Below are 25,605 nucleotides of genomic sequence, written 5' to 3'. Positions count from 1 at the left end.
AGATTTGTAGGATATAAAAATATCACTGTCACCTAATTTTAGAACATTTTTGTCCATTCTAAAAGACACTTGTACCCATGAGCAGTCATCTTTATTCTCTCTTCCTCCCAAGTCCTAAGCAACTAATAATTTACTTTATGTAAATTTGCTTCTTCTGGACATTTCATATGATAGGAATCGTAATATGTGATTTTTTTGTGTCTGGCTTCTTCTACTTATCTTGATCTCTTCCAAGTTCATCCATGGTATAGTATGAATCATTACTTTTTCTCCTTTTACTTCTTTGTATGATTATTTTTATATAAAGTATTTATATATATTCATCAGTTGTTTCTACTTTTTTGACTATTATGAATATGCTGATGTATTATGTATAATACATAATACAATGTATTGTACAATATTTTATATGAGTGTATATTTGCATTTCTATTAATATATACAAAAGCATGGGTTTATGAGTCATCTAGTAAGTCTATGTTTAATTTTCCACGTTACTGCCAAACTTTCTAAAGCAACGGCATCATTTTGCATTCCCATCAGCAATGCATAAGGGTTCTAATTTCTCCATTATCTTCACCGGTATTTATTTTTATTTATGACAGTTGTAGTGAGTGTGACTCAGTATCTTATTGAGGTTTTGATTTATATTTCCCTGATTACTAATGACACTGAGCAGCTTTTTTTGTGTGTTCTTAAGCCATTTGAATATCTTCTTTAGAGAAATGTCTATTCAAATTTTTAATCAATTTTAATTGGATTATTTGTCTTCCCATTACTGAGTTGTAAGTGTTTTCATGTATTGTGGATGAAAATCTTCTGTTAGATATAGGATTTTCAAATATTTTCTCCCATTTTTGTAGATCGGTCATCATTTCACTTTTTGGTTTATAGCATTTGCAGTATGGATTTTACAAAATTGGTGCAGTTCAATTTATTAGTTTTTCTCTTACTGCTTTTGCTTTTGGTATCATAACTAAGAAGACCTTGCCTTAAAAAAGATTACAAATATTTACTCCTGATTTCTTGTAAGACTTTAAAGTTTTAGGTCTTATATTTAGATCTATGGTCATTGTGGTTTAATTTTCATGATGTGACATAGAGATTGTATTTCACTCTGTTGCATTAGGTATCCAATCATCTCAGCACCATTTGTTGAAAAGACTATTCTTTCGTCATTGCATTATCTTGACACTTGTGTTGGAATTGAATGGAAAACAAGTTTATCTCTGGAATCTCATTTCTATCCCTTTGATCTATATATCTGTTCTCATGCCAGTACTATGCTACGTTTATTACTTTAGATTTATAGTAAGTTTTGAAATCAAGTGTGAGGTCTCCAGTTTTCTTCTTTTAAAAGGTTATTTTGTTTTTTCTCGGTACTTTGCAGTTACACAGGAATTTTAACTTATCAATCTCTGCAGAAAAGCTAGATACCTTTTTAATTGCAATTGCATTGAATATGTAAATCTTTTTTTTGTCTTTTTTTTTTTTTTTTTGTCTTTTGTCTTTTTAGGGCCGCACCTGTAGCATGTGGAGGTTCCCAGGCTAGGGGTCTATTTGGAGCCGTAGCCGCCAGCCTATGCCACAGCTACAACAATGCCAAATCCAGCCTCATCTGCGACCTACACCACAGCTCACGGCAGCACTGGATCCCCAACCCACTGAGTGAGGCCAGGGATCAAATCAACAACCTCATGGTTTCTACTCGGATTTGATTCCATTGTGCTATGATGGGAACTCCCATAAATCATGTTTTTGAATATTGCCATCTTAACAATACTAGGCCTTCTGATCCATGAACATAGGATGTCTTTGCATTTATTTAAATCATTTTAAATTTCTTATAAATAATGTTTTGCAGCTGTCAATATACAAGTTTTGCTCTTCTTTTGCTAATGATAACTTTGCAAAATCTAAATTTATAACTAGTGTTCTTTTTTAATGTAATTGTGGATAAAATTATTTTTTTCTTATTTATGGTTCATTGATAATTAATAGAAATACAGTTGATTTTGTATATTGATTTTGAATTTTAACTGTGCAAAATTCATTTATTAGCTCTAACAGTTTTTTAGTGCATTCCTTAGGATTTTTATATACAAGATTATGTCATCTTTAAATATAGTTTTACTTCCTCTTTTCCAATCTAGGTGCCTTTTGTTTCTTTTTACTGATTAATTGTCCTGACTAGAACCTCCAATACAATGTTACATAGAAGTGGCTCGAGCATTCTTGTCTTGTTCCTTAGAGGGAAATGATTCAGTCTTTCATCATTAAATATTAATTGTGAGGTTTTTAAAGATGTTCTTTATCATATTGAGGATTCTTTTCTATTCCTAGATTACTGAGTTTTTTTAAGAAAAGTATACTCTTTCTATCAAATATTTTTCTTCATCTGTTGTGGTGATTGCATGCTTTTTGCCCTTAATTCTATTATTATGATAGACTACATTAATTCATTTTCTTATATTAAACCAACCTGGGATTATCCTACTTGGTTGTGGTACAAAAGGTTAGATTTTATTTGTTAATAGTTTTTTGAAGATTTTTATATCTATATTCATAAATATATTTGTCTATAGTTTTTTCTATGTGATGTATTTAGTTTAGATATAAAAGTAATCTTGGACCCATAGAGTGATTTGAGAAGTGTTTTCTCATCCATTTTTCTAGAAAACTTTGTGATGAATAGACCTTAATTCCTTGAATGTTTAGTCTAGTAAAACTCTGTGAACCTGAACTTTTCTTAATGAAAAGTTTTTTTCATGACTAATTTTGTCTCTTTACTTGTGACAAACTTATGCAAATTTTCTATTTTTCTAATCCCAATAATTTGTATCTTTATAGGAATTTTTCATTTATATGATTAATTTATTAGCATACAGTTTTTTATAATATTTTTAAACTTAAAAAAGTTTTTGTTAGGTCAGTAGGGATATTCCTTTTATTCCCAATTTTAGTAATTTGAGTCTTCTCCCTCTTTTTCTTGGTCAGTAAAGCTAAAGTTTTGTCCTTTAAAAAAACTTTCATTTCAAATGAGGCAACTGACAAGGGCTTAATCTCTAGAATATACAAGCAACTTATACAACTCAACAGCAAAAAAGCCAACAACCCAATGGAAAAATGGGCAAAAGACCTGAATAGACACTTTTCCAAGGAAGAAGTACAGATGGCCAACAAGCACATGAAAAAAATGCTTCATATCACTGATTATTAGAGAAATGCAAATAAAAACTACCACGAGATACTACCTCACACCAGTCAGAATGGCCATCATTACTAAGTCCACAAATAAATGCTGGAATGGGTGTGGAGAAAAGGGAATCCTCCTGCACTGTCGATGGGAATGTAAGCTGGTACAACCACTATGGAGAACAGTATGGAGGTACTTTAGAAATCTATACATAGAACTACTGTATGACCCAGCAATCCCACTTTGGGGCATGTATCCAAACAAAACTTTCCTTAAAAAAGCCACATGCACCTGCATGTTCATTGCAGCACTATTCACAATAGCCAAGACATGCAAACAACCCAAATGTCCATTACAGATAATTGGATTAGGAAGATGTGGTATATATACACTATGAAATACTACTCAGCCATAAAAAAGAACAAAATAATGCCATTTGCAGCAACATGGATGAAAATAGAAACTCTCATATTGAATGAAGTAAGTCAGAAAGAGGAAGACAAATACCATATGATATCACTTATATCTGGAATCTAATATATGGTGCAAATGAAACTTTCCATAGAAAAGAAACTCATGGACTTGGAGAATAGACTTGTGGTTGCCAAGAGGGAGGGAGAGGACATGGGATGGATGGGTTGCTTGGGGTTAATAGATGCAGACTATTGCCCTTGGAATGGATTAGCAATGAGATCCTGCTGTGTAACACCAGGGACTATGTCTAGTCACTTATGATGGAGCATGGTAATGTGAGAAAATAGAATGTATATATGTATGTGTAACTGGATCACCATACTGTACAGTAGAAAAAAAATTGTATTGGGGAAATAATTTTTAAAAAAGGAAAAAAAAGAAAGAGGAAGGGTACAAAAATCAAACAGTAAAATACAAGAGATTACACTGCGAGACCCTATGTATGCAGTAAATATGTAAAATCGTGTGAAGTGGATGATTTTCATGAAAAATATAAACTAAAAATAAAAATTTATAAAAATTTAAAAAGAATCCTTTTTTAAGATTACACATATAAATGGTGTCATATGATGTTTGTCTTTTATCATCTAACTTCACTTAGTATGATAATTTTAGGTCCATCTGTATTGCTACAAATGGCATTATTTAATTTTTATGACTAATATTTCATTGTATATATGTACCACATCTTCTTTATCCATTCCTCTGTCAGTGGATATTTAGGTTGCCTCCATGTCTTGGTTGTTATAAATAGTGCTGCAATAAACATTGGGGTACATGTATCTTCTTGAATTATGGTTTTCTCTAGATAGATACTCAGGAAAGGGATTGCTGGATCATATGGTTGTTCAATTTTTATTTTTTGGACGAACTTCCATACTGTTTTCCACAGTGGTTGCACCAATTTACATTCTCACTAACAGTGTAAAAGGGTTCCCTTTTCTCCACACCTCCAGAATTTATCATTTGTATTTTGATAATGGGCATTCTGGCTGGTGTAAGGTGAGACATGGTAGTAGTTTTGATTTGCATTTCTCTAATAAGAAGCAATGTTGGGCATTTTTTCATGTGTTTTTGGGAATCTGTATGTCTTTTTTTGAGAAATGTCTTTAGATCTTCTGCCCATTTTTCTATTAAGTTGTTTGTTTTTTTGATATTGCATTGCAGGAGGTGTTTGTATTATTTTGGAGATTTATCCCTTGTCAGTCACTTCATTTGCAAGCATCTTCTCCTTTTTTGTAGACTGTCTTTTTGTTTTGTTGATGGTTTCCTTTGCTATGCTAAAGCTTATAGGTTTCATTAGCTCTCATTTGTTTATTTTTGCTTTTATTTCCTTACTTTAGGAGACAGATCCAAAAACAAGTGCTACAATTTAGTGTGTTCTGTCTATCATTTCCTCTAGGAGTTTTATAGTATCATGTCTTACACTTAGGTCCTTAGTCCATTTTGAATTTATTTTTGTATATGGTGTTAAAGAGTGTTCTCTTTTGATTCTAATTACTGGGCCTTAAAAATACATTTTAGAATAATTTAAGAAAGTGATATTGATGGCTATAAGTTGTTATAAATCTAAAAGATGACGTTAATGAGTAAGCATGATTAACTATGCCTGTTATCATTTTTTATATTTCTTAAAGTTTTATATGTAAAAAATGTACAAAATGATGAGATATTATATCATGAATTTTTAAACTTTCCTATCTAGATGATTTGGTTCAGTTTATCGAAATATTTTTGTCTAATGAACTTTACATGTTAATTTTATATATTTAATACGTACTCCCTTATTATTAATCTTGTGCCTTTCTTTTCTTTTCTTTTCTTTTCTTTTTTTTTTTTTTGGTTTTGTTTCCAGGATGGCATAGGGGTAGATGAGAAGCTGTCTTTGCGGCGGGTAGCTGTTGTTGAAGATTTCTTTGACATCATCTATTCAATGCATGTGGAAACAGGGCCAAATGGAGAACAAATTCGGAAACATGCTGGACAAAAGAGAACTTACAAAGCAGTAAGTTTAAAAAAAAAAGAAAAGAAAAAAAAAGTAAAAGGCGTGCACGTTAAAATTTCATATTATATGCTTATTAAAGATGGGTTAAATAATTAGGAATATTCTGACTTCAACATAAATGAGACCATGTCATGGTCATACCCAACATTTAAACTATTATTATTACTGATTCTGCTTTGGTTGTATGTTCACTAAGTCTATTGACTATAATTTAAACTTGTTTCTAGAATTACCACTTTATTTTCTCTAAATAAGCATAAAATGTGGTAGTCTCAGTCAAATGCCTACAAATGGGAAGATTATTTGTGTTATATATTCAGTATATAATACATAATCAAGTCGTATAAGTTCTGTACTAGAACATATGAAGTTTTGTACTATCACTATTGTCTTAATAGTCCTTCCCCTTTAAATCATATTAATATATTCAGGTATTTCTTATTTAATACTTATAGTCACAGGGGTAAGAAAATTATGTGCTTTTCTTATGTTACCTTATGTTAAATACATTTTCTCTGAAGGGTACACATTTATTTTCCAGTATAGATTATTTAAAAATATGTGTTATTTTCATAGACCTAGTGCCCTTGAACATTTTAAAATGAAGATAATGTTTTTATGGTAAATTATCTAGAAAACAGATTTAATTAACTGTTATATATTGAAATATATTTTGTCAAAATTGAGCTATATATTATTTCTAAAGTTTCAATTATACTTACTGTTTGGTCTAGACACTTTAGTTTTTTGATTAAACATTTTATGAAATCATCTTTCTATAGATAATTCATCCTTTCTAGGAAAATTGAACAGTAAATTATTCCAATATGAGCAAAGTGTACATCAGAAATACTTTATTAGCAATCAGAATAATATCCTTTTTTAGAATTCTTATTGAATTTTGCTTTTGGCTACCTTTATATTAACTGTTTTCAGCTATATTTATACACAATATCAGTCTGGATCCATTTTTTTTTCAGATACAGAAAAATGTGTGAAATGCTCAAAGTTTCAAATACAGGTACATATGTTTGAAAATTAGCTACTGAGCATAAGAAATAGCTTCTTTTCCATAACTATTTTTTGCTATATTTCCAGGGTCATATTGAATCTTTGTAGTTGCATAATAACCCCTAATACATGTTGTATTTATCTCTCCTTCTCTATGGTTTTGTTTCTTGGCTGTTTCCAAATTGCATGGTTTGTGGGCAGGCACTATTGTAAGTTTCCTTACATAATTCTGCCACATAAACTTTCTTTTGACTTACATTATCCTAGGAGACATTTTTTTCATGACTAATGACAGTGACCTAGCTTCTTAAGATATATTTGCGCAGACTAATATTACTGAACATACTCATTTTGCCTGTCTCCTGAGTCAGGGCTGTATCTCTGGATACTAATAGGGAAAAAATTATATAGATATCTACTAATATTGCTAACTATTTACTTTTATGATAATTCATTTTCATGAAATAGCTACCTGAACTTTATAGGACTTTGTAAGGTATGAATTTGTAAGGTCAGTTGTGCTAAACAGAAGCAAACTGAAAAAAAAAAAAAAAAAAAAAATGGCTTCATTGTCAGTAATAGCAAAATGGCAGCCAAATCTGTTTAGGTGCCAAAAGCAATTTAAAATGATTTAGCCTTTGAAATGCACTTATTAGTGACCTTCAAGTAAAATGAAAATATGACATAGACCCAAATATCTCACCTTAGCTTTTCCTAAATTAAATGTAAAAAGTACGATCCATTGCCATAATGCATGCTAAACACTTCCAATAAATTAGTAAACACATTTCAAACACATATCATTTTGCATTAACATTTTGAAGACATTTTCTGCATTTTGGGATAGGAATAGATACCAACTTTGAATGTGTAAATAGCATCTGGAACATCAACCATTCCCTCCTGAGAATGTCCTTCTTGAAGATCCTCTCTTTCCCAAGTTTAATTTTTACTTCTGCATCTAAAGTATTCTCACTTTTTCCTAATATCATGAAGGTTTCTTATCATCTAACCTTTTGCCTTTTGAATTCTGATGAGAAAACATTTCCATTTTATGGATTAATAACGCATCATAGAAAAAACACTGTTTCATTGCCAGCAAAACTGTGCACACGATGGTACAATGAATTTAAGTCTAATGTTAAAAATTAATATAAATGTTCAACTAATGGGGCATAAAACCAAATGCAATTTGAAATGAAATGATTCAGTGCTATTGGGGCCCTAGACTGTTGGGTCAGAATTTAGTTCTCAATACTAATGCTGGACTTGGCTAGTCATTGGTAGAATTAGCTTAGGTATCTCTTGCAATTATAATGGTTCCCGTTAAGATTATGATTTTTTTGCTTCTAACACATTATCTCATAGAACATGCATGATTATGTTTACTGACTTTCTTTTCTCCCTTATCCTACATGGCCAAGAAACCATACTTATACAACTAATCATTAAAACGTGTCATATTGTCTTAATAATATTATCAGTAGATTTAGTGGTCATTTTATTTACTTTGCCTTTTTTGCAAATCTTTCTATGTTTTCACTCTGCAGGAAATGGTGGTCCTTTAATATTGGATTAACTTTTGAATGCTATTTGTTTTTACCTATCTGCAGTATATCATTCCTTGAAATATCTAGTCATTACACAACTTAAATTTTATTGCAATCTGATCTGACTAGAGAAAAAATTGGAGGGTGTATATTTTATTACTCATGAGCTCTTTAAAAAAAATCCACATAAAATGACACATTTTAGGAATATGTAAAGGCTACTATAATTTTTCTCTTTTTAGTTGACTTCCAGTGACTTTTGGGTCTTTTTTTCCCCCTTCACTCATCCCTGTGTGTGTTAAACCTTTACTGGTGCATTGAATGAGTTTTCTTCAATATTTTTGACTTGATTACCTACATTAACAGAGTGGAGAAGAGGGGAACTTAAATATATCTTTCTGCTGAAAATTGAAATTGAATGCAGGTGCACTTAGCAACTTGGAAAGTTGCTTTCAAATTAATGTTTTAACACTGTAAGCAAACAAGCGAACAAATACGGGACGTTGTCTTCCAGTCCTTACCTCTTGTCAACTATTGTCTGAATTCCATCTTCAACGGACATATCACTCTTTTCTCTCTTGTGTTTTGTCACAGACTAGGCACACTGCCTCTCCAGAAAGGTTTCTTCAGTTATGGTCTGATTAAAATATTAAGTTTCAGAGCTCTTTCTTGCTACATGAAAAATAAAAGTAACTGGTAGAAATCTAGGAACGAAGGGGAAGGTCAGTGTTTTCAGTAGAGAGAAGAGTATGCATCTGCATGTGTATGTACACACACACATGCACACACACACACAGCTTGTAATGTGATACAGTAAGTCTACATGTATTACTCACTACATAGCTGCCAATAATTACATTCATTTAATTCTGAGTGGAGAGCATATGCTGTGACTAAAAGAAAACAGGCTAGAAGCCAGACAAACTCAGTTTCAAATTTCAAACTGAGTACGTCCTATGTGGGTCACTTTCGGCAAATTATTTACTTTTTTCCTACTCCTCCTGTTTAGAGGCAGATGATGATATGCATGGCAAAGGTGAAATAAATGAGTTAATAGGCATAAAGATCTTGCCTTATGGTCAGCTTTGTTAATTTTCCTTTATCCAAACACTAGTCCTGTTCCAGGTAGAAGGACAAGCAGGACAATCAACATGGTTCTGTTGTTGCCCTAATTATAATTATGGATGTAATTTCCTCTGCTTGCCCCAATGCCTCTGTGTTGGTAGAGAGAGGAATAGTAATAACTCAGGCAGTCTTCTTTGTGCATCTTATAAATGTCACTCTCTCTGGAAGTGTACAGTGCATCTGTTCTCCAACCTTTGACTGGGCTGAATAGAAGCGTGAAAGGAGGCCAGGGTACCTGTATTGAGGAGCTCTTTTGCTAGAGGAAGTTTATGAAAACTTCATTTATTTCCCTTCTTTTGCCAGATTTTCAGTCTTATTAAGTTAATTTTAAATTATTTTTTTGAAAACTTTAAACACTGGCTCCCTTTAAAGAATTTGCTTTCATTATGAATAGAATATTCCTTTCCAGGGACGTACTATAGAAAAAAATCATATCTTGGGCAGAATTTCTCTGAATGTTAAAAAGGAAATGTCTCTATTCTATCAGGTCTATAATATTTAACCTCAAAACTTTAGTCAGTTTCATTTCTGTCCTGTTCTTTTTATAAATGTGTTTTGGTTCAGTGTCTCTCCTGCTAAATGGGATATTTTAACTTGCACCATTTGGGCTAGTTTGTTATGTAAAAATTGCCAGAATTTTTGTCAACTTATAATGAGACTAATGAGCAAAATTTGCAGCAATTGTGATGTGAAAAATAACACTATATTAAAATGCAGGAGTTCCAAACAATTCATTTACCCTCTTTTTGGCTTAGGCCACAGTTTTCTCACATGTAAAATGAGGGAGCTATATTTCCATTTTCTTCAAACTCTGAAGGAATTACAGCTGGTCCCTTTACTGTGCAAAGGGACACAAGGAAAATAGTAACCAAAGTGAGCAAATTGGTTGACATAAGAAATGCTCAAATATAGGGAAATGCCTCCTGCTCTTGAAAAAGCAGATTGGCTCTTGAACATAGCATAGACACAGAAGATTTTGGCTTCATTATCATCTAGAGAGTTCTCCTATAAGTAATAACAATGATGATGATAATAATGAAAATAATCTGGGAGTTTCCATCATGGCTCAGCAGTAACAAACCTGACTAGTAACCATGAGGCTGTGGGTTTGATCCCTGGCCTTGCTCAGTGGGTTAAGGATCCGGCATTGCTGTTAGCTGTGGTGTAGGTCACAGACGTGGCTTAGATCCAGCTATGCTGTGGCTGTGGTGTAGGCCAGCAGCTGCAGCTCTGATTAGACCCCTATCCTGGGATCTTCCATATATGCCTCAAGTGCGGACCTAAAAAGACAAAAAAAAAAAAAAAAAAAGAGGATCTATGGTCATTAGACTTCAAATTTCCAGAATTTTAAAACAGTAATCAAAGAAGAAAGGCCATTAAAATGTCTCAGTGTAGCAGATTTTCACTGCTCTCCATTTTTGTTATAAATTTTACAGTAATCTGAACTATGTTCAGATTTTTCAGTAATATGAAATTTTATAAATTTTACAGTAATATGAACTAATGGGCTGCTTAAGTTATAATGTGATTTTGAGTTGCAGTACAACCGATGTGACCACACCTCCAATTTCCTTGAAAACATATATGATCATGTGAACATCAGTATTGCTTGTTTTACAATCCTATAGTCTACAAAACTGTTGTAATAGGGGGTTATATCTAGTTCTATGGTTAGGACCAGCAAGGCCTTGCTCTTCAAATATATTTCCCTTCCTTATCAATTGCTTCCCAATTAGAGTTTAATTTTTTTTTTTTTTTGGATTAAGCCATTGACCTCCACGTCTTTATAGGACTTCAAATATCCTTGGGCAAGAGAAGCTAAAGAAGAAATTAGGGGTAGTTCCCATTGTGGTTCAGCAGAAACGAACCCGACTAGTATCTGAGAGAATGTGGTTCAACTCCTGGCTTTGCTAAGTTGGTTAAGAATCCAGCGTTGCTGTGTGCTGTGGTGTAGGTTGCATATGCAGCTCAGATCCTGTGTTGCTGTGGCTGGGGTGTAAGGCAAGCAGCTGTAGCTCCAGTTTTGACCCCTCACTTGGGAACTACCATATGCCGCACCTATGGCCATAAAAAAATTTAAAAAAAATTAATTAGACCGCTAGCAGTCTGACTTTTGTATGTTTTGTAAATGTGTTTGTCTCTCATATCTAGCTAGGTTTAATTCAAGAATAGGGAAGTATGTAGGAAAGAAGTGTGTGACATTCCATAGATAAACCTGTTGACATGCCAAATGGCAAAGGATCATCCTGATTTTTGTATGAATCCCAGTTTGGCATCATGTTATCATGATCAGGATGAAAAAAAGCCTCTACAGAAACTCATCTGAAAATATTTTCCAAATGAGGAGGGCACTATTTCTTTTAATGAAATATTTGTAAAAGATGAGAGTACTGTTTTGAAATAGAAAGTATTAGAGTAAAAAACTGTGAAAATAAATAGATTTCTCAGTAAGAGTACTATCTAGTCGTGATTCACTGATAGAATATAAGAATACTGTGGTTTTGCATCCCTTCTCACTTCCTTTCACCATTGTGAATTCTTCTTTTTCCTGCCCCAGAGCCAGGTACATGCCTAGGGTGTTTCTGAAGCAAAGGGTTGAAGAAAATATTCTCTGGGGCTTGGAATTAATTTTATATCTAAAAAATCTTCTTGACCTAATGTAAAAAAGGAAAATCATGCAGCAGTTAAACAAATATGTCTGTGTCTTTTTTATTCAGACAATGTTGTTTATTTCACTTTATTATTACAAACTAGAGTATCTTAATTAAACAACTGTTCTGGATATCAAATAGAGATAGAAAAAACTTAAAGTTATTCTAAATTCAAACTTTTTTGGTAGACATTATTTAATATTGAACTCAGCGAGACTATTATACAATAGGTCAGTCATCTAAAATTATAGTTTATAAGTAGTTCATCTTGGAGAGTTTATAAATGTAAAACATTACTCAATTATAGGTATTTTATGGTACTTTTGAGCTTTGTTTTTTCCAATTCATTTATTTATATTTTAATACAAATTTAAAAGTGATTTTCCATTTATAGTTATTCCAAAATATTGGCTACATTCCCCATGTTGTACAATACATTCTTGAGCCTGTCTTACACCCAATAGTTTGTACCTTCTCTTCCTCACTGATAACCACTAGTTTGTTCTCTGTGAACCTGCTACCTTTTTTGTCATATTCACCATTTTGCTGTATTTTTTAGATTTCACACATAAGCTATACACAGTATTTGTCTTTGTCTTTGACTTACTTAGCATAATGCCCTCCACGTCCACCCATGTTGCTGCAAATGATGAATTTTTGTTCTTTTTTTTTCCTATTTTTGTAGCTAAAGTCGATATTAAAAAAAAATCATGCAGTCCCTAATGATGGGAAACCATGTCTGTTTCTCATACTACTCTATAATCACAGCTTTGTTAAAGGTCTGTCTCATAGTAGAACACTCCATAAATACTTATTGAATAAGTTCACTTTGTCTCTGTGATGTCCTTGCCTTTTGATACCAACTGAGTGGTATAAAGATGTTACTATAAATAGAGATAATGAAATAAGATCAGAGTTTTAGGTCATGGCTGAAAAGACCCAGCACTACACAACTCATATTTATCTTGAATAGCACCCCAGATTTCTGCAATTTTTCAGGCTCTGAATAAGGTGAACAAAAGTCATTTAACAGAAGTACTTTCCCGTTGCTTTTCAGGGAAAATTCTGATGCTCCATTAAATAATGCTATCATTTTTGAGGCTGGTTATAAACACATGACTTACATTTCCACATGTTGGATTATTTTTTTACTGTATCACACCCACATCCACATATTCCCCTCATACATATATAGGTTTTACAAAGGTGATTTCTAAATATTGAAAACAGCTATTCAGTTTAAACATGGTGCATATAATATTAAACCCACTTATACATGGGAGCAGTCTCACTGTTTTTGATAAATAAAAATAGTCTTCAGACTAAGCGGTCAGATGTATAAAACCATCTCAGAAGGGGGGAAAAAAACAGTGGCAAGACAGTTATTAAATGGCAATCATGAAACAAAAAAATTAGTGTACTTCCATCCATCAGAATTGATGTATTTCTCATCTGCGTGAGGTTAAAATTATCACAGGTGGGCAGATTAACTGCAAAGACTCTTTATTGGGAAGCTCTCTTTTTGGTAGTGGAGACTAGCAAAAGACATAACTCACCCAAACCTGTTTATCATCAACTAACCCTGTCATTAATAAATGTTGTGTTATTGTAAATAGATATATTCCTTGAAAGGGAATTAACCTTTTGGAGAAATATTAACTCTTTATATTCAGCCTGATAAATTGCTACTTCAGTGCACCCTAGTGGTGAAAATGTGCCAATGCAGCTTTTAAAACTGCTCTGGACAATTAATGCCAACTACTATATGATTCTTATTCAAATCCAGAGATTTAGGTATTCTTGGGTTCTGTGATGATGTAATTGATAATCTCCTGAATTTCTCACATTATATGCATGTGCGCACTTGTATAAATTAATTGGGATAAAATAGAATACGAAGGCACAATAGGACATGGGCTATTGGAATGAGGTTGTAGAAAAAATGATGTCAGCTTTGATGTCAGCTAGACTTGGATTTTAAATCCTGATTAGGTAAATTCTATATGTGTGACTTGGGCATATATTATCTATAGGATTGTTTTGAGGCTCAGAAATAATATATGTAAAAGTTTTAATGTAATAACTGCTTCAAACATGTTATCATTATAGTAAGGTAAATAGAAATATGATTTAAAAAAAAGACATGGAGTTGTTTGTGGGGTGACAGATGCTATAAACAGCTTTTTTTCCATACTAACTAGTTACTGAGAGATCTACTTCTTTCTTTGTATCATCTGTGCTCCCCACTGGTCCGTGGATAACACCCATGTCTTTATTCATGACTTTTCCAGAATTGAAAGTATTATTCACTAGCTTTATCTGCAGCAGTTTTAGTCATTTCATGATAAGTGAAAAGTAACCAGCCTTTACCTGTTTTTTTTTTTTTCTCTCTCTGTCTACTCTACTTCTCCTCATCCCCTCCACCTTCATTTTTCTGGCAACATCCTCTCCCACTCAACACACGCCATAGCCATATGTAAACATGTCTCTGCTCCTTGACCCAACTATGAGAAAAGAGATGGCTCTTGAAAGAAACAGATTCTGAGAATTTGGAATTTTGACCAAGAAATTTCTATCTGGGTATGCTTTCACTCTTCGGTGAAGAATATCTAAACATGATACCTTTTGTTACATGTATCCATTAGTTTGCATAATTATGTGTATAGTCTAGAGCAATATTTTTCAGTAGGACACTGGACTTAGGGGGCAAATAGTTGGCATTGCCTCAGGTATTCCAAACTTTATCCCTAACCCCTAAATATTAAGTATCAGCAACACAAGTCCCAGTTAGTATAAAGTGTTAACCAAAGTGCACCCTGCTCCCTATTTTCCAAAGTCACCTCTCGACACAGTAAATACGCAAAGTTGAGAGATGTTTTCTAAGGGAAACCATGTGGCCAGTACCTTACTCGGCATCTCAGAAAAAGATTTTCATTATTTGCCAGTTTTGGAGCAACCAAAGAAGCCAGACAAGGAATTCTGCATCCATGGCACATTGTCACCATCTCATGGATTCTTGGTACTTTGCACCAACACATGAGTGTTGTGAGACTTTCAGTGCACTCTTAATAAAGTGAAGCCTAACCTTGTCCATATTTTTTCCGTTTCCTTTAAGATGGCTGAATATTGCTGGTTTCTAGTGACGGCAGTAGCAGTATTCTTGGCTACCAGTTAATAGAAGTGCTGCCTTTCCACTGACCAGCAGAGCTTAGAAAGGGTAAACTTTAACAGAGGAAGTTGCAGCAAGAGCCTGGATGGGCTTGACCATGCCATGCCATTGAATTCTAAACCCAAAAGGTTGATTTCAACTTGTTCTCCCCTAAGCCCCAGCAAAATGCTAATGTATTACAGAAGATATACTCTTCAGGAAACATCAAGACAGGAAGTAATTTCCCCACATGTCTCTGTGTGTAATTGTAATTTTAATGTAACTATTCATGCTGCACGTTATTGCATAAATATTTGCTTTACTGAGTCGTTTACAAGCAACATTTAGGGTTTCTCTTTATTTTACTATTAGGAAACATGTGTGAAGGAAACCTTTATCGTTGTGTCTCTGCTCATTTTTTTTCATCTAATATTAAGAATTCTCTGTTATCTTATCTGTTCTTTAACAGTCAAATATTCTAACATAAGAAGAAACACAAAAACATTACCCACAATTTCAGAGATATGTCTCCAGTTTATTTGACTGACTCTTTTTGATATTGTCTTATTTGCTCAGTTGATGACTATTTTAATTATTGCAAAATACAACACCAAATTAAAAATGTTTATCTTTATAATAGGATAAAACAAAAGAAAATAAAGCTCTTTTGTGCAAAGCAATGCAGCTAAATTTGAAGTTCAATCATTGGAGCAAATACTATTCTAATAAAAATGAATTAGTTATAATTAACTTAAATCACATCCTGTTTCTTGTTTGCTTATATCTTTTTTTTTTTTTCTTCTTATGGCTGCAACTGTGGCATATGGAAGTTCCCAGGCCAGGGGTCAATTGGAGTCGCAGCTGCAGGCCTACACCCCACAGGCATGGCAACCCTGGATCCAAGCCACGGCTTGCAGCAAGGCTGGATCCTTAACCTACTGAGAGAGGCCAGGGATTGACCAGCCTGACAGAGATACTGTGTGAGGCTCTTAACCTGCTGAACCAGAACAGGAACTCCTTATATATCGACCTACTAATGTATAGTGATGCTGTGCCCAATTCATCTGATGTTGCCCTGGAATGCCATCACTACTCTGTTTTCCTCCTCTAGTTTTTTTTTTAAATAAATTTTTTTATTACTCAATGAATTTATTATATTTATAGTTGTACAATGATCATCACAATCCAATTTTATAGGATTTCCATCCCACACCCCCAGTGCATTCCTCCATCCCCTAAACTGTCTCCTTTGGAAACCATAAGTTTTTCAAAGTCTGTGAGTCAGTATCTGTTCTGCATAGAACTTCATTGTGTCCATTTTTCAGATTCCACATGTTAAGTGATAGCATTTGATGTTGGCGTCTCATTGTATGACTGACTTCACTTAGCATGATAATGTCTAGGTCCATCGTGTTGCTAAAAATGCCATTATTTCATTCCTTTTAATAGCTGAGTAATATTCCATGGTGTATATGTACCACATCTTCTTGATTCACTCCTCTGTCAATGGACATTTAGGTTGTTTCTTGGCTATTGAAAATAGTGCTGCAATGAACATTGGAGAACATGTGTCTTTTCGTGTCATGGTTTTTTCTGGATAGATGCCTAGGAGTGGGATTGCTGGATCAAATAGTAGTTCTGTGTTTAGTTTTCTGAGGAATATCCATACTGTTTTCCACAGTGGTTGCACCAATTGACAATCCCACCAACAGTGTACTAGGGTTCCTTTTTCTCCACACCCTCTCCAGCACTTACTGTTTGTAGACTTTTTGATGATGGCCATTGTGGGTGGTGTAAGGTGGTACCTCATAGTGGTTTTGATTTGCATTCCTCTAATAATGAGTGAGGTTAAACATCTTTTCATGTGTTTTTTGGCCATCTGTATGTCTTCTTTGGAGAATTTTCTGTTTAGATCCTCCGCTCATTTTTTGATGGAGTTGTTTGTTTTTTTGGTATTGAGCCATAGGATGTGTTTATAAATTTTGGAGATTAATCCCTTGTTAGTTGATTCATTTGCAAACATTTTCTCCCATTCTGTGGGTTGTCTTTTTGTTTTGTTTAGGGTTTCCTTGGCTGTGCAGAAACTTTTAAGTTTAATTAAGTCCCATTTGGTTATTTTTGTTTTTGCTGTCATTACTCTAAGAGGTGGATCTGAGAAGATGTTACTGTCGTTTATGTCAGAGAGTGTTTGGCCTGTGTTTTCCTCTAAGAGTTTTATAGTATCTGGTCTTATATCTAGGTCTTTAATCCTTGTTAACATTTATTCCATGTTACAAGTGTACAATATAGATATTCACAATTTTTAAAGATTATACTCTATTTGTGGTTATTATTATAAAATATTGGCTATATACCCCATGTTGCAAAATATATCCTTGTAGCTTATTTTATAAAAGTTTGTACCTCTCACTTGCATACTCCTATTTGTCGCTCCTCTGCCTTCCCTTCCCACAATAACAACTAGTTTGCTCTTTATAAGTTTTTTTTAAATTTTATATTATAATTTTTTATATTTTTATATTTTATAATAATATATATATATACATATATATATGCACATTCTTTTTTTATTTTCCATCATGGTTTATCCCAGGAAATTGGACATATTTCCCTGTTCTATACAATAGGACCTTGTGTTTATCCATTCTAAATATAATAGTTTGCATCTACTAACCCCAGACTTCCAGATCATCCCACTCCCTCTGTTCTCCCCCTTGGCAACCACAAGTCTGTTCTCTGTTTGTGAATCTCTTTTCTGTTTTTTAGATAGGTTCATTTGTGCTATTTTTTAGATTCCACATATAAGTGATAATCGTATGGTATTTGTCTTTCTCTTTCTAATTTTCCTCATTTAGTATGATAATCTCTAGTTGCATCCATGTTGTTGCAAATGGTATTACTTCATTCTTTTTTATGGTTGAGTAGTATTCCATTGTATTTATGTACCCCTTCTTCTTAATCCATTCATTTGTTGATGGACATTTAGGTTGTTTCCATGTTTTGACTGTTGTGTATAGCGCTGCAAAAATCCAGGACCAGATAACTTCACAGGCAAATTCTACCAAACATACAAAGAGAAGAACTTATACCTATTCTTCTTAAACTCTTCCAAAAGATTGAAGAAGAAGGAACCCTCCTAAAGACATTCTACGAAGTCACCATCACCTTAATATCAAAACCAGACAAAGACACCACCAAGAAAGAAAATTATACCCCAGTATCTTTGATGAATATAGATGCAAAAATTCTCAACAACATTTTAGCCAACTAAATCCAACAATGCATAAAAAGAACATACATTACCTTGATCAAGTGGGATCCATCCCAGGTTCACAAGCCTGGTTCAACATATGCAAATCAATCAATGTCATACACCACATTAACAAAAGAAAAGTCCAAAACATGATCATCTCAGTAGATGCAGAAAAAGCATTTGAAAAAAATCCAACATAAATGTGTGATAAAAACTCAAAGTGGGTGATAAACATAATAAAAGCCATTTATGACATAATGACATCTTTTTTTTTTTGTCTTTTTGTCTTTATAGGGCTGCATCCATGGCATATGGAGGTTCCCAGGCCAGGGGTCTAATCAGAGCTGTTGCTGCTGACCTATGCCAGAATCACAGCAATGCTAGATCCAAAACAGGTCTGTGACCTACACCAGAGCTCATGGCAGTGCTGGATCCTCAACCTACTGAGCAAGGCCAGGAACTGAACCCGCAAACTCATGGTTCCTAGTTGGATTCATTAACCACTGAGCCACGATGGGATCTCCTGACATAATGACATCTTAATATAATAAAAGCCATTTATGACAAACACACAGCCAATGTAATGCTCAATAGAGAGAAAGCAGACATCCTTCCTGCTAAAATCTGGAATAAGACACGGATGCCCACTATTACCATTTTTATTCAACATAGTATTAGAAGTTCTGGCAACAGCAATCAGACAAGAAAATGAAATAAATGGTACCCAAATTGGAAAGGAAGAGGTAAACTTGTCACTATATGCAAACGACATGATACTATACATAGAAAACTCTAAGGACTCCACACAAAAATTACCTGGTCTGATAAACAAATTCAAGATTAATATTCAGAAATTGGTTACATTTTTGTATACCAACAATGACATATCAGAAAAGGAGTATTAAAAAAAGTTGCTTTTAAAATCACACCAAGGAAAAATAAAACTAGGAATAAACCTGACTGAAAGCTATAAAACATTAATCAAGGAAATTAATTAAAGAGGAGTCAAAGAAATGGAAAGATATCCCATGCTCTTGGATTGGAAGAATTAATGTTGTTAACACGTCCATACCATCCAAAGCAATCTACAGATTTGATGTGATCCCTAACAAATTGCCTATTACATTTTTCACAGAACTATAATAATCCAAAAATTTATATGGAATCATAAAAGACCCAGAATTGCCAAGGCAATCCTGAGGGGGGAAAAAAGGCAGGAGGTGTAACTCTCCCAGACTTCAGATGGTACTACAGTGCTGGAGTAATCAAAACAATGTGCTATTAGTACAAAAACATACATATGAATCAACGGAACAGAGTAGAGAGCCCAGAAATAAACCCACACACCTGTCAATTAATCTTTGACAAAGGAGGCAAGAACATAAAATAGGAAAAAGACAGTCTCTTCATCAAGCAGTGTGGGGAAAACTGGACAGCTGCATGTAAATCAATGAAACTGGAACATACCCTCATACTATGCACAAAAATAAACTCAAAATAGCTTATAGGCTTAAACATAAGACATGACAACATAAAACTCCTAGAAGAGAACGTAGGCAAATAATTCTCTGACCTAAATCATACAATATTTTATTGGGTCAGTCTCCCAAGGCAATAGAAATAAAAACAAAAGTAAACAAATAGGACCTAATCAAACTTACTTTTGCACAGCAAAGGAAATCATAAAACAAAAATACCAAAAAGACAAACTACAGAATGGAAGAAAATATTTGCAAACAATGCAACCAACAAAGGCTTAATCTCCAAAATACACAAACAACTCATACAACTCAACAACAATAAAACAAAGTATCCAATCGAAAATGGGCAGAAGGAATTTCCATTGTGGCTCAGCAGGTTAAGAACCTGAAATATTGTCCTTGAGGATGCAGGTTCGATCCCTGGCCTTGCTCTGTGGGTTAAAGATTTGGTGTTGCCACCAGCAGTTGTGTAGGTCACAGGTATGGCTCAGATCCAGTATTGCCATGGCTGTGGCATAGGCCTACAGCTGCAGCTCCAGTTTGACCCCTAGCCTAGGAACTTCCATATGCTGTGGATGCAGCCCTAAAAAGAAAAAAAAAAATAGAAAAAAGGAAAATGGGCAGAAAATCTAAATAAACATTTATCCAAAGAAGATATACCCACAATGGCCAGTCAGCACAGGAAGAGATGCTCAACATCACTAATTATTAGAAAAATGCAAATCAAAACTGCAATGAGATACCATCTCACACCAGTCAGAATGGCCATCATTAATAAGTCTACAAATAACAAATGCTGGAGAGTGTGTGGAGGAAAGGGAACCCTCCTACACTGTGGAGGGAATAAAAATTGGTACAACCACTATGGAAAACAATATGGAGCTTCCTCAGAAAACTGAATATAGAACTACCACATAATCTGGCTATTGGTACAACCACTATGGAAAACAATATGGAGCTTCCTCAGAAAACTGAATATAGAACTACCACATAATCTGGCTATTCCTGCGTATATATCCAGACAAAGCTATAATTCAAAAGGATACATGCACCCCTGTGTTCATAGCAGCACTATTCACAATAGCCAAGACATGGAAACAACCTCCTCTAGTTTCTTTTCATCATGTAGTAGATTTCTGTGCCTTAGCCCTGCCAGAGTCCAGCTCCAGCAGCCAGGGTATTCCTGTGGGGATGGACAGTGTCAGCGGGTGCACACGGAGACAGCCTCTTTGTCCCTTCTTTCAGGGCGCTGGACTGCTCAAACTGTATTGGCATAAGTGGTTGATTATATAGACAGTTTTCATTACAGATTACATCATAGTGTTAAAAGTACATTGGTTAACTGTTAGGCTTTGTTTTTTGATCACATGGTACAGCAGCAATACATCATGTTCTAAAATCTTCAGTTTAACTAAATTTAGTGAGTACAATTCAAGGACAAACAGGCACAGCATATCATGTGGGAAAGAGGAGACCCAGCACAAACCATCTCATGGCCAGCCAATTTTTACAAGCTGAAGAGGCCACAAACATAACAATTTTTGTCTTCAGACTAGTGTCTATCTTCAAAGTGTCCTTGGCAGAGAGACAGTATGAGAAAATACAATCAACTTAGCCAGCTACCACTAAAAGTTTCTAAAATCAAGGACAAAACTCACAGCTGGGTTTCTTTTGATCAAGAATAATATATGTCTAACTTCTATAGACCTCATTAAAATCCTAATTCTAAAGTTTAATGTATAACTAGTTAGTAGACAAACACTATGTTTTAATTAAGTTGGATTTTAATAGGGGAAAGTCCTTCAGGATGAAATTCTTATTATATTATTATTGTAATTTTGTTAAATCACAAATCACCACAGGAAAATAAGAATGGGAAATAATAAAAGCAAATAATCAGGAAAGACTGAGGAAAACTGAATAACAAATAAAACAACAGGAAAGACTAGGTCACTGGAGAAACAATCCATGTTCTCTGGTGCAAACATGGAAATTGTTTTCCCAGGAAAGCCCCAATTCTTCCCCATCAACATCAAAATGAGAGCTGTGTAATCTGAGGCCTGCCCTCGGCTTGTACCATACAGGCAGGCTTTTATCCTGACCAGAAGCCCACGTTCGGCATGTACCTACCATTCAGGCAGGCTTTTATCCTTGGCTAGAAACCTGCCTTTGGATTGTTCTGCCATCAGGCAAGGTCCCTTTCTTGAGTCCCTGCATCTCCTTGGCTCCCCGCATTGCCCAAGTTCACTGTCTTTGCCTCTTGCCTTGCACTTATCCCATTTCCCTATCCCTGGGAAGACACAGACTGCACTAGTTCACTTTTTATTCCCCTTACACTTCATTTGAAGCATTTGTGTCAGATTTCCAAGTTGCTTTTAGCTGCCTAGAATTTGACCTGAACTGTCCAAAAATTGTCCTGCCTATTTTAGACCTCCTTTGAATTTGCAGCTTTCATTTTTAACTTGACCACATAACCACCATCTTCTCTCAACACCACAGCAAGTATCATCTGACTGACAGATTACATTCCTATACTTGAGAGCAGTGTTTTTCACATTCTGTATTACTACCCATTAGTGGGTTGTCTGGCCAATTTTGTGGGTTAAGATAACTTTTAAAAAATGAAATAGAGAATAAAAATGATCCATTTTATTGTAGAAATGTGTATATGTGCTGGCTTATGATGTAAAACATATTTCTACCTGTGCTGTTGGTCTAAAAAGTTGGAAAACTTTGCTTTCAGTGGGCACTGGGATTTCAGATTGCTTGCAGACTCCCCAATAATCTGCGTCTCACTTTTGCTCTTGGTATATTCTTAGATTTTCCTGACATAACAATGTATTCCAAATATAAAATTATCTTCAGGCTCTAACCCATATTTTCATTCATCTTGGACAAATGTACCCTACAAGGTTGCCGGGTTTAACAAAGATAAAAGATGTCTAGTTATATTTTAATTTTATATAATGAATAATTTTAATACAAGTTATTCCCAATGTTGCAGGTTTATCTGAAATGCACATTTAATTTTTTGTGCTGAATTTTATCTAGGAACATTCATCCTACTTTATATCAACCCAAGGTATTCCTAACTGGGTTGGTAGCCCCCACTTAACTAAATGTAAAAGACAAGAGGAGGTGATGATTAGTGTAATGATTGAATGTAAAAATGGTCAGAGAGGAACAAAGGAAAAGAAATAGGGAACAGTGATATGAACTGTTGAATAGTGTGTTGGAGTAAGTGATAGTACCAGATATAGCAAAACAAGCAATATGGCAGGATTGATAGGGACCCAACCAAAATGTGAGAATCTGCCACCAGGGGGCAGTGGTGTTTGGGGCAAAAATGCAAATCTGGCAGCATCCTAGTTTTGGTAGTGGAGACATTGTTAAGGTACTGGGATTCAGTTATTTAACAGATATTTAGAGGTCAGACAGATACAACATATCACAGAGTCATTCTGAAATAGTAGGGTTCTGAAGCAAACATTTTTGAAGGCTAGAGTAAATGCATATTTGCTTAGACAGGCCAATTATCTGGCCTTTTATCTTACTATGAATGCACTTTTTAACCTATGGGTATTTGTGTTGAGTTCTGAGCAAGACCATTTTATGGAATCTCTTCAAATTGATCAATTACCAGCAGGTGGTTCCAATAGTTTTATATACCTAGGCACATTAGTGGTGTAGAACTACATCTAATATTTAGGGATAATTATAGCACCTTTGCATTTAATAGCTATTTGTTTAAGAGATAAATGTTTAGGTGAAAACTGTCTTCATCTTTGCAAGGCTGTTTCCATATGCAACTCTTCAGATTAATAAGCTCCTCTGTAGAAGTATAATGATATTCACTGCTTATCCTTTTGCATGCATGAAATGGGTAAAAGAGAACCCATATAAATAGAAGATTAAATCCACTGGCTGAGCATTTCAGTTTGGTAACACAACTAGAAAAATATCTGGGCCAAATATTACAGTGTTTGTAAGCGTCATATGTTTATGGGATGTTCTTTTCTAATTACCTCTCTTCAAATGTATTAAAAAATATACAGTGTGTAAAGTAGATAAAGACAGAGTGGCCCTTGTTGAACTGAAGATATTGCCCATAATCAAGACTTCCCTTCCAAGAGACCTCCGGTAGTGGTCTCTTTGGACTAGGTGTCCTTGTGAATTAGGACATGTGAGGTCTTTAATAGCATTTGGATTTATAGGCTCTGTTCAATTATATTTTAATTTTATTAATTTTTAAAAATTAATTTCTCTACATCTTTATTATCCAATTACATATACTGCAGGTGGTTTGTGATAGACTATCACAATATTGGGTGTTATATATCACAATACTGAATAGTGTATGATAAACACATTCCACTAGGAGACTCTTTATTTGTAATCTCAAGAGTTTCACAAGCAAAAATGTTAAAAATCTGGCCCCAAAGGCAAATTCTTCCATGAGTGTACTACTGCATGATATTTGGCAAAAAACAAAGTTTTTAATGTTATTATTCTAGTGAAGTAAATTCTTCCATGAGTGTACTACTGCATGATATTTGGCAAAAAATAAAGTTTTTAATGTTATTATTCTAGTAAATATTTCTATTCTCTAAATACATTTTATAAAGCGAAGGTAGAGAAGACAGTTTTAAAAAATCATGTGATTAGACCAATATTGTTTTGCTCTAAGGCTCAGAGTCTGAAATGAAACACACTATATATACAAAGGCATCACGCTGTGGAGTAATGTTACTTATGAAATTCAGCCCTTGACTATTCCTTTCCCAAATGACTAACATTAGTCTGATTTTTTTTTTTCCCTAGGACTTTAGTGAATTTAGGAATGGTGTGGTTTCAGTTGACAGTCTTTTGATTTTAGTTTTTTTGTTTTGCTAGGAGTCATTATTTTACATATGTAGTGCAATGTGTCTATTTCAGCTCATTCCATTAGCTGAAACCAACAATAACTTCTCTACTGGTGAATTTCTTTTAGCAATTAGAAGTCTTATTGCTTTAGAAATAGTCTACTCTGTTAAAAAGGAAGTCCTCTGAATTAATCCTGGCTGTTACAATATTACAGCATTGTGGCACAGCCATCACTTTAGCCTCAGTTCTGCTAGAACAGAACAGATGGCTGGTTAATTTCCTCCAGGTGGAGCTCTGTATTGTTAGTACATGGTCTGATGTGTTTCTCCTGGAACTCTGTAACCTGAGACAAGGTGTGAGGCCTTAACTGGCCCTTATATTCAAAAGGGTCACCTCAAACTGGTCAGAACATTTTATACTTAAAAAGTACCTCCTACCAGGGAACATGATAAACATTTTAGTGTAATTAACCTATGCTGTGAGGTTAATATTCCAACTCTTCTTGGATGAGACTGTCCCTCTCTTCCTATTTTAAATGCTGATGACGAGTGAGGAGAAGCTATAAAATATGGTGATTAAAAGTGAATAAAAGTCTCTGAAACCAGATTATCGTGCAAGTCCTCTCTTCTCATTGTTTGACAAATAATATAACTTCTCTGCTTAGTTTCCCCATCTGTTAAACAGAGATGATAATAGCAATGATAATAATTACTGGACCTGTTGTGAGGATTAATAGATAAAATCCATATAAAGTTCCTACTTAGCATAATTCTAATTAAGCTTGCATTAATGGGAAACAAACATGCACATACTGTTTCAGGAAGCATTTCCTTTTGTGTAAGAGAGCC

The 25,605-nt window shown here is 34.3% G+C and overlaps 1 protein-coding gene across 12 annotated transcripts in view; it reads left to right on the top strand.

Annotated features, from left to right (window-relative positions):
* The window catches only part of NOL4 (nucleolar protein 4), a 701,612-nt gene that overhangs the window by 353,659 nt on the left and 322,348 nt on the right, over positions 1 to 25,605 (top strand). For 7 of the 12 annotated variants that reach the window (XM_084964462.1, XM_084964464.1, XM_084964459.1 and 4 more), the window contains 2 exons: positions 5,526 to 5,675; positions 6,656 to 6,696. Coding sequence is in view for 5 of the 12 variants with exons in the window: in XM_021096222.2 (XP_020951881.1) it covers positions 5,526 to 5,675 (150 nt within the window). In the remaining 7 variants the exon portion in view is untranslated. The remainder of the gene's footprint in view (positions 1 to 5,525; positions 5,676 to 6,655; positions 6,697 to 25,605) is intronic. The other 5 variants (XM_021096222.2, XM_021096221.2, XM_021096224.2 and 2 more) reach the window with 1 other exon arrangement.

Source organism: Sus scrofa, chromosome 6 (assembly GCF_054392235.1).
Source record: "Sus scrofa isolate SSC_HxYL_T2T_F1_AM1 chromosome 6, Sscrofa_HxYL_maternal_Yorkshire_Landrace_v2.0, whole genome shotgun sequence".
NCBI classification, from domain to species: domain Eukaryota; kingdom Metazoa; phylum Chordata; class Mammalia; order Artiodactyla; family Suidae; genus Sus; species Sus scrofa.
The sequence above is the reverse complement of the archived record's forward strand: the minus strand, read 5'-3'. Positions and strand labels throughout refer to the sequence as shown.